This window comes from Pseudonaja textilis, chromosome 12, assembly GCF_049901715.1.
Source record: "Pseudonaja textilis isolate UNSWEBS1 chromosome 12, rPseTex1.2, whole genome shotgun sequence".
In the NCBI taxonomy this organism is placed as follows: domain Eukaryota; kingdom Metazoa; phylum Chordata; class Lepidosauria; order Squamata; family Elapidae; genus Pseudonaja; species Pseudonaja textilis.
In genome coordinates this window covers 9533454-9548428 of record NC_142001.1, presented here as the reverse complement: position 1 = coordinate 9548428, position 14975 = coordinate 9533454, and the positions used below count along the sequence as shown (strand labels likewise).

At 41.1% G+C, this 14975-nt stretch overlaps 1 protein-coding gene across 3 annotated transcripts in view; it reads left to right on the top strand.

The window, feature by feature from the left end:
* The window catches only part of RPS6KA6 (ribosomal protein S6 kinase A6), a 61658-nt gene that overhangs the window by 23388 nt on the left and 23295 nt on the right, over nt 1-14975 (top strand). For all 3 annotated transcript variants that reach the window (XM_026703025.2, XM_087940979.1, XM_087940980.1), the window contains exons 3-8: nt 3345-3461; nt 4973-5054; nt 7221-7301; nt 9167-9246; nt 11484-11590; nt 12278-12315. In XM_026703025.2, the coding sequence (XP_026558810.2) occupies nt 3345-3461; nt 4973-5054; nt 7221-7301; nt 9167-9246; nt 11484-11590; nt 12278-12315 (505 nt within the window). The remainder of the gene's footprint in view (nt 1-3344; nt 3462-4972; nt 5055-7220; nt 7302-9166; nt 9247-11483; nt 11591-12277; nt 12316-14975) is intronic.

Genomic DNA, 14975 nt, shown 5'->3' with positions numbered 1-14975 from the left:
CTAAGACTCCAAGATACCTCTCACAGTTACTGCTATTAAGCCTGGTTTCACCCAGTCTATATACTGTATATAGGTGAAGATAAGTCCCATAGAAAGAAAGAGAAAGGTACACAGGTTTCATCATCAAGCATAGCAACAATGTACATACTCGGTTATGATATTAGACCGTTAGTGTTTGACACCAACATAATGTACATGTTGACATTTCACTGTTATTGTGAACATCTACATTGTCACTTTCCTCTTGTTTCTGCATTCCAATCTCCTAACTACGAGACTGAACTTTAGAAACATGAAGAAAATGTAAGTTTTTTGGAAGATGTTTAGGCCAGAACTGAACTCATCTGGAAGCTGATGGAGCATTATGCAGTTGTACAACACATGTTTCTTTTCTTCTGTTCTGCTGCGTGTGTAGCTGCTGCCCACACTTAACAGCTGTTGAATTTCCAAATTCTGTTCAAAATCTTTTTTTTCCCCCTCCCCTCTCTCTCTATTATGCGGCTACCACTCAGTATTTAGAATTCACTGGAAGCACTGTAGCATTTCAGATCTTTCAGTTGTGTGAGGTCTACGATGACTCAGCTAGCAAGTGTTCCGATTATGGTAATAATCGAGTATAACATCATTTCCACTGACAGTGGCATTCAAAAGTGTTGTTTTCTTAAGTTCTTATTTAATTACTATTGTGTCAGTTTCCACAGAAACCCGTTCTACTGTCAAATCCAGGTTACCTCAGATCACTTTTAAACATAGAAACAGATGAACTGCTAAGATCGGTTCATGTAAATGAGAATTAAAAAAACAACAGTGAAAAGCATCATCATTAGATATTGGATATTGACACTTCAACTTGGACTGATGGATACCATTTCTTTTTACTTTGTCACTAGGCAACATGGATTCTACCTTTTAATTGCTTCTTTCTTGGAAAAGGGTACCTTTTTAGGGCACGCAAGTCTAGTGCTAACATGCTTTCTAGTATCACCTGAACAAAATATTGCAGTGTTCCAATATCTAAGGGGCTGCCACAAAGAAGAGAAGGTCAACCTCCAGATGGATCTTGACAGACTAGAACACTGGGCCCTATCTAAGGAAATGAAATTCAATGTAGAGAAAAGTAAAGTCCTACACTTAGGCAAGAAAAACTAAAAGTACACATATAGACTGGGTGAAACCAGGCTCAATAGCAGTAACTGTGAGAGGGATCTTGGACAAGCAGCTAAATATGAGCCAGCAGTGTGCAGCAGTCACCAAAAAAGCTAATGCAATCCTAATTTGCATTAACAGGGATACAATCGAAATCAAGGGAAGTAGTAATAGCGCTCTATAAAGCCTTAGTAAGAGCACACCTAGAGTACTGCATCCAGTTTTGGTCAACACATTATAAAAAAGATGTTAAGACTCTAGAAAAAGTACAGAGAAGAGCAACCAGGATGATTAGGGGAATGGAGACTAAAACTTATGAAGAACAGTTGCAGGAACTGGGCATGGCTAGTCTGGGGAAGAGAAGGACCAGGGGAGACATGATAGCGGTCTTCCAATATTTGAGGGGCTGCCACAGAGAGGAGGAAGGGGTCAAGCTATTTTCCAAAGCACCCAAAGGCCAAACAAGGAATAATGGATGGAAAGTGAACAAGGAGAGATTTAACCTGGAAATAAGGAGAAACTTTATGACAGAACAATCAACCAGTGGAACAGAAGTTGCCCTCGGAAGTTGTGGGAGCATCATCACTTCAGACTTTCAAGAAGAGATTGGATTGCCATTTGTCAGAAATGGTGTAGGGTCTCCCGCTTGGGCAGCTGGTTGGATTAGATGACCTACAAAGTCCCTTCCAACTCTGATTATCTGTTATTTGTAACCTATTCTCCAAACCACCTGAGGGCAGGACAAGAAGCAATGGATGGAAACTAATCAAGGAGAGAAGCAACCTAGAACTAAGGAGAGATTTCCTGTCAGAACAATTAATCAGTGGAACTCCTTGCCTCTAGAATTTGTAGGTGCTCCAACACTGAAGGTTTTAAAGAAATGGTATTGTCTGAAATGGTATTGGCCTTCCTGTTTGAGCAGGGGGTTGGACTGGAAGACCTCCAAGGTCCCTTCCAACTCCTCTTATTCTGTAAAAGAATAAAAGCCACTGATGTAAATGATTAAAGTGATGGAAAAGCTGGGCAAAGAAATTTTGGGCTCAATGTTCTTTTCAAGGAAGTTTTGAGTAAAGATGGGAGAGAATCTGGAGTTCTAGAAGACATTTCTTTTGCAAGGTCATTATTAATCATGCAATTTTATTTATCAGAGAACGCAGAATAAGTCAAATTAGGGTGAATTATTCCTTGGTAAAGTAATATTGGGTTGCACCCTGCCTTCTTTCCCCCCTGTAATATGTTATTTTTGTATTATGGAAAAATCAAGAAAATTTAAAGAGCCCCAGCTTTATAATCTGAAATAAATATTTATGCTTTTTAATCTTGAAAGCTAAAGGTCAGGGAAATTCTGCAGGTGTGTTAAAAAGTCTAGAAAATAGTGAGTCGCTTCTGAGTGCCTTTTCGCTGGATTCTACAATGATAGAGTTACTGTATAAATAGCCAAGTCTTTTTTTTTAAAGCTTTACTATACATTTGCTCAGATTGTGAACTATAGTTCTGCTCCAATTGTTTATATTTGAGTAGCTTGTTCAAAAGTGGTACGCCATCTTTGCCTCTTTGTTTGTTACAGGTCATAAACTATAAACAATATCCTTTACAACTGTGGATTAACAACCTTCTAGAGCAGGGGTCTGCAATTTTCAACACTCAAAGAGCCATTTGGCACCCGTTTCCCACAAAAAAGAAAACCCTGGGAGCCAATAATTTAATGACTGGTGTGACTGGGTGGGCATGGCCAACTCGACATGACTCCCACCCAGTGGTTGTGGGTGGGCAATGGCCAACTCACTCACTGCCACCCAGTCACCTCCTGCTCTGGGATATGGAGCGAGTCTCCATCCCCTGCCATCACTCTTACATTCTCAGGCCGGGTGAGGAGTGAAGGGGAGGGTGGGGGGCAGCCAGTGGTGGGATCAGCCAACAGGGAGCTGCAGCAGAGGGCCAGAAGAGCCGCATGTTGCTCCAGAGTCACAGGTTGCAGACCCCTGTTCTAGGTAAACAAGCAGGGTGCAGATACCTAATGTAGCACTCATTCTTAGCAGTTTTCCTTCCTTCCTTCCTTCCTTCCTTCCTTCCTTCCTTCCTTCCTTCCTTCCTTCCTTCCTTCCTTCCTCCCTCCCACCCTCCCTCCCTCTCTCTCTCTCTTTCTTCCTTCCTTTCTTCCTTTCTTTCTTCCTTTCTTTTTTTCTTCCTTTCAATAGGATGAAGGGAGTGTCAAAGAGATTCCTATTACCCACCATGTGAAAGAAGGTTGTGAAAAAGCAGATCCAGCACAATTTGAATTGCTTAAAGTCCTTGGTCAAGGATCGTTTGGAAAGGTAACAATGAAAAGAAACCATGTTTATTTTAAATTTGCATTAAATGTCCCACGTAGCCCCTGATTTTATTCCTTTACTAGATGCAAGCTAAGTGTTTTTAAGTGTTGGGGGGACATACTGTAGTAAAACCTGTGAGCATTTCGGTAGCAATAGCTATAGCACTTAGACTTATAAACCATTTCATAGTGGGCTTCACTAGCAGAGGTGGCTCTTTCTCCCCAGGACCAGTCCATAGATTTCCACTGCCCTCCTCTCCTCTGCCTTCTGCGCATTTGTGCGTTAGGCACTGGACCCATCTGTTCCTCCTCTTCCTCATCAGCCACTTCCAGACCTGGGGGCTGTTGATTCTCCATCTGAGGGCTGATGGACAACCCAGGCTTTGCCTCTGTCTTTCTCTCTGACAGCTCCATTCCCTCTTCCCCCTCAGAGCTCTGAGGTTGCTTTGATGCTGACCCTAAACTCCCATATCACCTCCTCATCTGATTTGGCTGCCGGATCTCAAGTTCTCTAAGGATGGGTTCCAGCAGGAGTCTGAAAGCTTGGAATCCCAGATTGGATCCAGCAATATTATCCTGGATCACATGTATTTGCCTCCATACATGAACATGTGTATTTTCCTAGAGAGACTGCACTGTAGCTGGGAAGTAGAAATGCAATTAAAAAAAGACATAGTTGCTTTAAAGAGTTGCCAAGAAGTGCAACCAGCTTTTGAAACGTTTGAATCCAAAGTGCTCCAGATGCTTATGTGCTAGGAAAACAACACTTTTATAATTTTTTTTTTCTAAATAGTGTCTAGACCCTCTTAGCTGCTTCTTTGTTTTTCATCATGAACCTAATACCTTATGTTCTCCTCTGTTTGCAATGCTGCAATGCTAGATTTGTACTAGCGTTGGCTAAATCACTGGTTAATTCTTCATGAGATTAAACGTGGCTTTTTAATCTTTTGGAACATCTGCACTTCAACAGTTCAACAGTTGGTTTTAATGGCAACGAACCCAGAAAGTAATACAGATTGTTTAGTTCTGTGTATGAAGTTCCAGAATTCTTAGCAATTGCCTCCCTAGCTAGGGAATTCTGGGAATTCAATGTCATATATCTGGAAGGATTCCAGGTTGAAAAAGTCTGATTTAAGGAATAAGGGAATAAAAACTATACTGAACTTTTAGATAATGGAATTGATGATAGGGGTTTGTGTGTGTGTGTGTGTGTGTGTTTTCAAGGGCCACAATTAGATTTGCAGAGGTTTAGGCTGTGTTCTTATGGGATTGCTTAGTATTTCTTTGCAGTGGAATATTTTATTTCTGTAAAATTTCTGTAAAATTCTGTAATTTTGGAGAACTAAGATTTTGTAAAAACAAAACAAAACAGGTGTTGGAAATATTATTCTCCTCTTACATAGCATGCCTTTCATCAGCTCATTTAGAATTGGTGGTTACTAGAAAGAAATTTGTTGGACTACATAAGATTTTAGAAATGTGTCATAATGTATTTAATCTTTCTTGTTTGTTGAGGTTTTCCTTGTGAGAAAAATAATCGGTCCTGATGCTGGCCATCTATATGCCATGAAAGTCCTAAAGAAGGCTTCGTTGAAAGGTATGCATGATTTAAAATAAAGTTAAAAAATACTTCTGCTGTGTTTGTTTTTATTTGTGAAATATAACCATTTATAACTTAATAATCAACTTTATCTTTAAAATGCTGATAAAGTCCATTGAAGATTGTGGTATTTGAACAGAAATTTCCATAGGAACGAACGTGAAATCATGTTCAATATTGTAAACATGACTTACTGTTTATATGGAAGCAAGCTTCTTGGATGAGAAGAGAAACATCTTCAAAGAAAAAAAACAAGAAAGTTCAGTTGCCTCTTGAAAAAAGCACCTTTGGGACAAATCATTGCCTGGACGACTGAGAATCTCTACAGACTTCTAGCCAACTGGTTATAGATTTCTTAGCCCTATCATCAGTCCCTGTTGCAAAAAATCTCTTTGTCTAATCACAGAGATGTAGTAGTGATTGCTTAGACAGTGTTGGCAAATCTTTTTGGCACCGAGTGTCGAAACGGGAGCCTGTGCACATGTGCAGAGGCACACTGGAAATCGGAAGAGCAGCTCCACGGTTGTGCACACGCTGGAGTGCCAGAAACCGGAAGAGCAACACTCCCCAGCATGCATGCATGCATGCACTGGGAAACTGAGCTTCTGGTTTCTGGCACGCGCATGCACACTGGCCAGCTGGTCTTCGCACGTACATGCGTGCCAGAAACAGGAAGATCAGGTGGCTGGTGCGCATGCATGCGCTGGAAACCGGAAGCTTTGCTTCCTGGTGTGCTTTATGTGAGCTGGGGAGATAGCTCTGCATGGCACTTCTGGCACGCATGCCATAGGTTTGCCATCACGGGCTTAAGACTACATAAAATGAAAGGGAGTCAGCAGTTCCTGATTTATTCCCAGGATTTATTTCCAGGATTGACAAAATGCTTAAACTAGATTCACATTAAACCATTCCTGTATTATCCATTGGTAAGGAGCAGCATGGGGATGACTTTGGCTGAACATCGGAAGCTAAGCAAAAACCTTGATGAACATTTGAATACTATTCCACTGGGAAATCCCAGAACTGTAGATTTACCCTTTACAACAGCACTTCTCGACCTTAGCAGATGGTGTGGACTTTTAGGGTGTGTGGACTTCAACACCCAGCATTCCCCAGCCAAGTGAAGTCCATACATTTTAAAGCTGCTAAGGTTGAGAAACGCTTCTCTAGAAGAAAAAGAGGACAGTTCCATATCCCTATGAGTGGGAAAAAAAAAGGATTTTCTCATCTAAGGCATCAGCAGTCATGTTCAATTCAATTATTACCAATATAATTTTGAAGTGGCTGTTTTATATGACTCAACGGAAAGCTGGCACAGTTCACGGATATGCCGTACTCATGAGTCATACTACAGTTGTGACTTTTTCATGATGTTTTGGCGGTCTTGATGTTCATGGTCGCTTGAACTTTCCCATTCAATTTCCCTGGAAATCACTAGAACGCTTCTGAAAAAGACTTACAGAAATTTGTTCATAAAAAATCCTTTGTATTTGTGCTTATTGTAAACTGCCAGAATAGAATAGAATAGAATAGAATAGAATAGAATAGAATAGAATAGAATAGAATAGAATAGAATTAGTAGAGTAGAGTAGGGTAGGGTAGGGTAGGGTAGGGTAGAGTAGGGTAGAGTAGTGTCAGGTACAGTAGAATGGAATGGAATGGAGTAGAGTAGAGTAGAGTAGAGTAGAGTAGAGTAGAGTAGAGTAGAGTAGAGTAGAATAGAATAGAATTCTTTATTGGCCAAGTGTGGTTGGACACAGAAGGAATTTGTCTTGGTGCAAATGCTCTCAGTGTCCATAAAAGAAAAGATACATTTGTCAAGGGTCAAGAATCATCAGGTACAACACTTAATGATAGTCATAGGGTACAATAAGCAATCCAATCATACTAGGAAACAGTCAATATATAAATCGTAAGGATGCAAGAGACAAAGTTACAGTCATACAGTCACAAGTGGGAGGGGATGGGTGGTAAGGAGTGATGAGAAGGTGAATAGTGATAGTAGTGCAGACTTTGTGAATAGTTGGAAAGCGTTGAGGGAAATATTTGTTTAGCAGACTGATGGTGTTTAGGGAAAAACTGTCCTTGTGTCTAGTTGTTCTGGTGTGTAGTGCTCTATGTACGTATTTAGTTTCACTCTTCTTGGAAAATTTATGTTTGCAGTTCGAGACAGAGTCCGCACAAAGATGGAAAGAGATATATTAGTAGAAGTAAATCATCCCTTTATTGTCAAACTGCACTATGGTGAGTATTATTGTCTGTGACTTTGATCAAGGTTTATCCAATCAATGTCTTCATTTCTAGAGTTTGAATGACATCTACTAGCTTGGTTAAAAAAAAAATGCATACTTCGTATTGTACTTTGAAATCCACAAGCCATTTAAGCAGATATTTTTAAATGTTTTCCATGAAGCTGGATTTACTTAGATAAAAGTTTTTATTATTTACTTAGCATATAGCGTATCATACATGGACTAGCCATATATATTAACCTTTCATCTAGATTAATAAAATGTAATGAAGTAGGGTTGTTAAAGATATCTGTGTTCAAATGTCTAGGCTAGGGGTGTCAAACTCAATGCTCAGATCTGGCCCACGGTGCCTCTGCCAGTGAAAACAAGCAGTGTTTTGCTGGCAGAGGGTTGCAGGAGACCGTCACAGCCGGAAACAGAGCTCGGGAGTGTTCTGACCAAGGCTTCCTGGGACCACAATTAAGCACATGCTTAGTTAAAACAACTCTTGTTTTATTTCAATGCTGGGAATTATGTTCATTCCCAGCTGGTAATGAATCGCAAACAATCCCTCGAGATAAGCACCCACCTTTTTCTCCTTTGAATGGCTGCCAACAACTAAAGTGCCAATTGAATTATAAAAAACCAACCAAAGTACCAAGTCCACACAGAACTTCAAGGATTAATCTGAACAGAGTGAACAACTTTGCTTCCTGCAAAGGTTTCTCTACCTTTGCACCTCCTTTATACCTTATGGGAGGGCCAACCACCTCCAAGCCTTATTCCCGAGTCGCCCCTTTTGTCTTAACTGTTCTTGCCTTCTAGCAGCTCTGCACACACATGCACTGGGAACAGGCTCCCCCTGTTCCTTTGCCTCGCTGCTGTCAGATTCTAGAGGCTCCAGAGTCAGCACACAACTCCCAGATGACCCTGGCCCCATCTCTGCATCGGATACAGAACCATCGGCCGAGTCCTCTCCAGACTCCCGGATTGGCCCATGATCCTCCCCACTGTCCACCTCCGCTGCCAGCTCCACAAGCCGCTGGCAGACCACGGCAGGGAGCCTGTTTTCGCTGGCAGAGCGCTGGGGCCGCCACAGGCACCCCCAACATGAGTGATGTCAAGCTGGCCATGCCCACCATGGCCACTCCCCCACCCCACCCCAAGGTCAAACACAACCCTGATGTGGCCTTCAGTGAAATTGAGTTTGTGTGTGTGTGAGAGAGAGAGAGACAGTGAACTGGTATATTCCTCAGCTTACAGCCAGTCACGCAGTCACAATGTGATTGACAGCTTGACATGGGAGCCTGCATGTCACCCACACTGATGGGAGGATACTATGCCCCATTTACACAGAGAGTTCTGGCAGACACCGGCTGAAGTGTGACACCTATTCAAGACGGTCCATTGCTGACCTGGTAGTTCAGAGCCTGCTCTCAGGATTCCAGCAATCGCCCTCATTAAATCATGATTCTCGAGCCAAGCTTCAGAAAACTTCAAAGGATTCATTAGAGGTGACATACTGGCACTGCCCCGTATGGAGCCAACTCTGGCATACGTAATACATTGTAATACAGTGTAAGAGAAGAGGAGGAGGAGGAGGAGGAGGAGGAGGAGGAGGAGGAGGAGGAGGAGGAGGAGGAGGAGGAGGAGGAGGAGAAGAAGAAGAAGTAGAAGAAGTAGAAGTAGTAGTAGTAGTAGTAGTAGTTGAGGTTGTTTATAGAATTCCTCTTGATTGATTCCTCTTGCCTTGAGTAGTTAAAAGTTTAGAGCCCTCAAATGTCTCATGTGATTAGGATATATTATTTAGTGTTTTATCTATGCTTCATATCTGTTGTTGCACAAAACTGATTCATATTTTATGGCTGCTCTTTACAGCCTTCCAGACTGAAGGAAAGTTATATTTAATATTGGATTTTCTCAGGGGAGGAGACGTGTTCACAAGATTATCCAAAGAGGTATGTATTTATGGACCTTTTAAAACATAATGTGAAGTGGTAACCCTTATACTAAGTTTTTGTCTTTGCCTTTTCTTCCAAGAGCTCCATTTTCTCTTTTTTTTTAATATTTTCAACATCCATATTAGAGGGGACGACTAACTCAAATCCCTTTATTTTATATCTTAGTTTCAAATCTGGGTGTTTTTTTTTTTCCCTTGCCTAAATCCGGCTCTCTGTCACTATTCAGCAGTGAAGAAACTGGATCAATTTTCCATTAATATCTCTTAACCTAATCTCCCTCCAAATTGCGAGGACAAATTGTGATCATGAAGTTAAGAGGGTGGTATGCTGTTTTTGGCTTTCTGGAGAAAACGCAGGATTGAATAAATAGTTGCCTCCCACAGTGTTATGACTACATAAAAACCATCTTACTCTCTGCTTTTAGAAATGTTTTTTTCCCCTTCACTCAGGGGAAAGGTTTCTGTGTAAAAACACAATGAGGTCAAATATATTAATAAGTAAAACATTTCTCACTATGTAAGAAAGTAGTTTTTTTCCCCCTCCAGGACTTGGAAATGTCTTAGAAAGGATGCTAAAAGAAGAAATGCTTCAAAGCACCAGAGTGCAAAACCCGTATCACCTGGTTGCTTTAATGAGCCACAGACAAGTGCTGGACTCAATTTTTGGGATGTTCCAAGCATGTTCAGCTAATTGCAGAGTTTTGTCTTTTAATGGTTAAGCTCTCACTTTTATTCTTTATGATCTTGGAGATCTTTTTGCCATATGGGATAATTTGAGATACTTAAATAATCTTGTTCATTTGACCTTTTTCCCATGCAGAGAAATTAGGTATTCCGGACACGTGTCCTTCCAGAGGTCAACCATTCCATTTCCCTTGTAACCATTCATTTGTCATTGATGAGCTGCATCAAAAGGCATGCTCTGAATATTTATTCTTGGAGAACTAATAGTATCAATGTCTGTGGAGACTCTTGGTCATCCAGGTCATGGTTGTCCCAAAGATGCTTTTTTCAAAAGGCAACTGGAATTTGTCTTTTTCTTTTGCTTTCCTTTGTTTTCAAGGAAAGGTTGCCTTTTGAAAAAGCACCCTTGGGATAATAGGATGAATGTTGGTCCTTTTTGAAGTTGCATATGTATAGTTCCCAGGGGTGGGATGTCAGCGTTCCAGAAATTGTCCGTTTCAATCAGTAACTCAGAGACAAACATATTCTCAAAGTGCTTTATTAATAACAGAAACTTGGCACGTTTGTGAGATTCCGAAACTAAAGGTTCCTCCCAGACTTCCCACAATACTCAACACCCAGCCCTTTTCTCCCATATCATAAATCACGTGAACAAATCACCCTTCAACTACAATTCTTGCTGCGCCATAGAGAATGACCTTGACAGCCTTACGTATCTATTATGTCTACTGAAAATTATTCGAATAACAACAACTCCCCCCTTCCATTCTCCGTAGCTGTGTGGCCTAGCTTTTCATAGAGATTCCAAAGCTGACATGGGATTCAAATTTCTTAACAATCGGTTCTGTGGGTGTGGCCTAATTTGTGGGTGTGGCTTGGTCATGTGACTGGCTTGGCATGGCTTGTATGTAGATATTGTAAATATTTATGTAAATATTGAATTTTTTATTTTAAAAAAAGAGCAACTTTTACCCAAAATTAGGCAAAGCAGGCAAACAGATTGAGTTGCTCACAGAATCACAGATTCACTCAGAGATCTATCTTTCTGCAATCCGCTACCTGAGTCTGCACTGAAAAATAGAAGCTCCAGTCCTAAGGAAGGTTCAGCTCTGCTTTTAGATTAGCTATAAAGCAAGAAATCCAACGATTTCTTGCTTTCCAACTAATCTAAATCTCCCGGCACACCAGAACAGCTGATGGTCGGGAAAAAAAGAAGAAGTAAAAATAGCAACTTACTAAACCTGGCAAGTTTGATGGCATGCCAGGTAAGGAGTGAGTGGGCGGGGAGGGGCAGGGCCAGCCAGTAGCGTGATTTGCCAGTTCTCTGAACTGCACAGAATCGTAACAACCGGTTCTATAGAACCGGTCTGACTAGGTAGAATCCCACTCCTGGCAGTTTCTTCTTGTGAGTCATCCAAAACCATGGACAATATGCAGCATGGACTAGTGAATTTGCATCGTGGATCTTTAAACATTGTGGGAATTTGCTAATGTCTTTGATGTACAGAAATTTAACCAGACCGGAATGTAAATCTATATAGTTCTTATTAGGTTATGTTTACAGAGGAAGATGTGAAATTCTACCTCGCAGAACTGGCTCTAGCTTTGGATCACCTGCACAGCTTGGGAATTGTATACAGGGACTTGAAGCCAGAAAAGTAAAGTAAAATGTATTTTATCCACTATTACGGTACTCTTATTTAAACCCTTCTTTTGTGTTTGCCATAAAATAAATATGGAATCACTGCTCTAGAGGTGATCCTTGACTTACAGCTTACAAATGAGCCCAAAATCTTGGTTGTTCAGTGTGACCATTGTTAAGCAAATTTTGCCCCATTTTACAACCTTTCTGGCCACTGTCGTTAAGTGAATCACTGCAGTCGTCAAATTAGTAACACCGTCGTTCAGTGAATCTGGCTTCCCCGTTGACTTTGCTTGTCAAAAAAAAAAAATGGCAAAAAGTGACCGCATGACTCTGGGGCACTGCAACTGTCATAAATATGAGTCCATTGCCAGTTGCCTGAATTTTGATCACACAACTATGGGGGATGCCGCAATGGTTGTAAGCTTGAAAAACAACCATAAGTAACTTTTTCAGTGCTTTTGTAACTTGGAACAGACACTTCATCCATCCTTTATCCTGTATCCTCCTTTATCCCTTCAAATTATTTTTCAACTTGTTGTAAGTCAGAGACTACCTATACTCTTTTTTTTTTTAACAAAATATGTTTTCAGAAAATTCTTAATTAATTAAATGTAAATACTATAGCATGCTAATTTGCTCAACTGTCTTATTAAAATATTCCTGTTTATGTGCATTGGTGAATGTGGATTTTAATTTTCAGCATTTTGCTTGATGAAGCAGGACATATCAAGTTAACAGGTAGGTGGAACTTATTAGTATAGCTTTTTTTAAAAAAAAAACTAAAAATATTTACCTAAATAGACTCAGCTGATTAAAACAGAAGGTATTTTGAAGTGGCTGAAGATGCTGCTGGATAGATTCATCCATCATGTCTTCCTTTATCCCTTCAAATTATTTTTCAACTTTTTGTTGAACAAATGCTGCATTCATAAAAAAAAAAAATGTTTATTTCATATTGAGCCTTCCTCCAGTGCCCACTCCAGCTGCGGAGAATCTGCAAGAGGTGGTCAGAAAAATAAAGAGAGAAGCCACGATGCTTCAAATAAAGTCCCACCCATTATTATTATTTGTTGATTCATTAAGAAAACTTATATGGCTTCCTAACCAGTGGTGGGATTCCAATAATTTAACAAGCAGTTCTCTACCCTAATGATTTCTTCCAACAACCGGTTGTGATGACCCTGATTGTAACACAAATGTAACAAAATACAAAACGTAAATAAATGTCCTTTAATGCCTCCAACTTGGCTCCACCGTTCCATAATTCTCAGTTGGAGATAAAACGTACTCAAAAATAGTCTTCAAAAGAAAGCAATACAGTCCAAACTTAATGAGCAGATAGAGGTGAAATAAAAAACCAAACAAACTGCAATGAAGAAATGTCCACAACAGACCAAGATAAGTAATTACCAAATTCAAGGAGATAACAAGGCACAGTCTGTTGGAAGGACGCCAACCAAGATAACTTCAGCCCCAAATAAAACACACTTTACTTCTGGCAACTCTGTGTTGTAACCGTCTCCCTTATATACTATTCTCCCCAGCTGCAACTAATGAGGGGGATCATGGCTGCTTCCTCTCTCATAAGCCACGTTGTTCCCTTCTCCATTCCTCCCTGCAGGCCCTAGGATGAAGAGGGGATGGGCCTGGGTCCTCCTGTGACTGCCCAGCCAGCCTCTGCCCTTCCCCAGCCTCCTCCACAACCTCCGGAGCCACACCTCCACTCCCTGTCGGCTGTTCCTCCTCTCCCTTGGAGTCCGACTTTACCAAGGGCATGACACTAGTTCACCAAACTGCTCAGAAAGTTAACCATTGGTTCTCCTGTAGTGGTGCAAACTGGCTAAATCCCACCATGTTCCCAACTCATTCATGGTGATACCAGGTGGCTAATAGAAATAAACACTCCAAATATAAAACCCAATAAACCTCACTTTCCTGGTGACAGCAATCAAGCAAACCACTTGATGGGCTCCATATTACCCAGAACCAATGGCAAAACTATGTCTTTCAAAAGAATATCAAGATGGGAACCAAATATCTCCGTGGGAAGGATGTTCCATAGGGAGGAAGCTATCATGGAGAGGGTCCTTCTTCTTGGTCCCACTAGATCAGGGGTGTTGTTCTGACCCAAACCCTTTTCCAATAAAACAAACACGAACCAAAGGAAACAGAAACCTTTTAATGATTCTTACGAATCCCCAGTTAAAAGGCTGCTGCAAACTAATTAACTTTGATAAGCACAAGCCTTACCAAAACTGTGTGAGGCTGCCAAGAATAACAGATAAGAAATACTTCACAACACAGGAGTCTTCAAATACCAACTAAGATACTGCAATGTCCACGAGGCTGAGTTTCAAAATGTCTTTTGTTTCCTGCAAAGGACGTCTGATTCACAGCTGCCTTTTATCTTTTTGAAGGAGGGGCCATTACCTTGCAGCCTTACTCCCGAGCTGCCGGTGATGCCGCAACTGCTCTTTCCTGCGAGCAACCCTGCGCGCATGCACACTTGGCACAGGCTCCTCAGGAACCTCCTCATCACTGCTGCCAGCCCCCACAATCTCTGAAGGCAGCAGTCCACTCCCTAATGGTCCTGACCCCTCTTCTGAGTCCTCACTCTCCTCAGCTGTCCGCACCTGCTGCCAGCTAACCACAACCGGTGTCAAATTGAATGCGTCTTGTGCAAGCCACGCCCACCCCGGCTCAGCGAATGGGGAAAACGTCACGTGACGGCAACATGATGCCACAAGTTTGACACCCGTGCATTAGAGGGACCTCCTTTAAGGTGGGGGGAGTGATCTCCACTCATATAGATTGGGTAGATATAACTTGGAAAAGATGGTCCTTCAAATAACCTGGATCCATTTTTAAGTGTGTTCCACATAGACAACAGGCGGAGCATCAACCACAGTGACTGTTCTTCTTGATTTCTCTGACTTCCTCTTGTGAGTACATCTGCCAGCTGGTTGTTATATTCTCATGTATCATAGCAGTTAAGAGTAACATCGAAGTATAATGCCTAGTAACAGAACTCTACAGTATGTGCAAAAAACAGGCTTGCAAATGCATCATCGTTTACTGCAAAGCTAGAATTTTCAACGTATAACAAAGCAAAAGAACATTTGTTGTTACAAAGCATTAAGCCAGCAATGCCTCCCCCTTCAAAAAAGAAAAGAAAAAAGCATGTCATACATCAATGCTCATTATCAACCATCCGTTTCTCTTTTTGAACAGTAGTCAGGGAGATTGGGGCTCTAATGCTCACATTTTGCCTTTTATGAGAAACGAGAACATCCTGTTTTGTAGGTATGTAAAACGAAACCTAGCAAAATGACAATAATGCTCTAAAAATGTAGGGAGGGAAAATATCCGGATACCATTCCAGAGTGCTTCAGATTTTA